The 252-nt window shown below is 68.3% G+C and overlaps 1 protein-coding gene across 1 annotated transcript; it reads right to left on the bottom strand.

The window, feature by feature from the left end:
• Window positions 1-4: 4 nt before the first annotated feature.
• On the bottom strand, window positions 5-194 carry MSMP (microseminoprotein, prostate associated; the record flags this gene model as incomplete). Its single annotated transcript, XM_009333884.1, has 1 exon — window positions 5-194. A coding segment is annotated over one exon (190 nt), but the record flags the coding sequence as incomplete, so codon positions are not given.
• Window positions 195-252: the final 58 nt, after the last annotated feature.

Here is a 252-nt window from a genome sequence, read left to right as displayed (position 1 = left end):
GCCTCTATCTGCTCAGCCCCGCACCCAGCACCTTGTTGCTCAGTGGCTCAGGGGTGCCGGCCGAGTCCCACTCGTGCTCCATGCTCTTCACGCAGGGCAGGCTGGGGTTGGCCTTCTGCACCACCGAGATCTGGCAGGTCTGCGAGTCATAGTGGGCCTCGCACCAGTCGGGGAAGTCGATGGGGTGCTGGGTGCTGCGGGAGAGGGCACGGCACCGTCAGCCCCCCCTGGTCCGTGCCAGGGGGCTGCTGG

The sequence above is a fragment of the Pygoscelis adeliae genome, unplaced genomic scaffold, assembly GCF_000699105.1.
Source record: "Pygoscelis adeliae isolate BGI_AS28 unplaced genomic scaffold, ASM69910v1 C9949899, whole genome shotgun sequence".
Classification (NCBI taxonomy): Eukaryota; Metazoa; Chordata; class Aves; order Sphenisciformes; family Spheniscidae; genus Pygoscelis; species Pygoscelis adeliae.
Note: the sequence above shows the minus strand (reverse complement) of the source record. Positions and strands in the feature narration are given on the sequence as shown.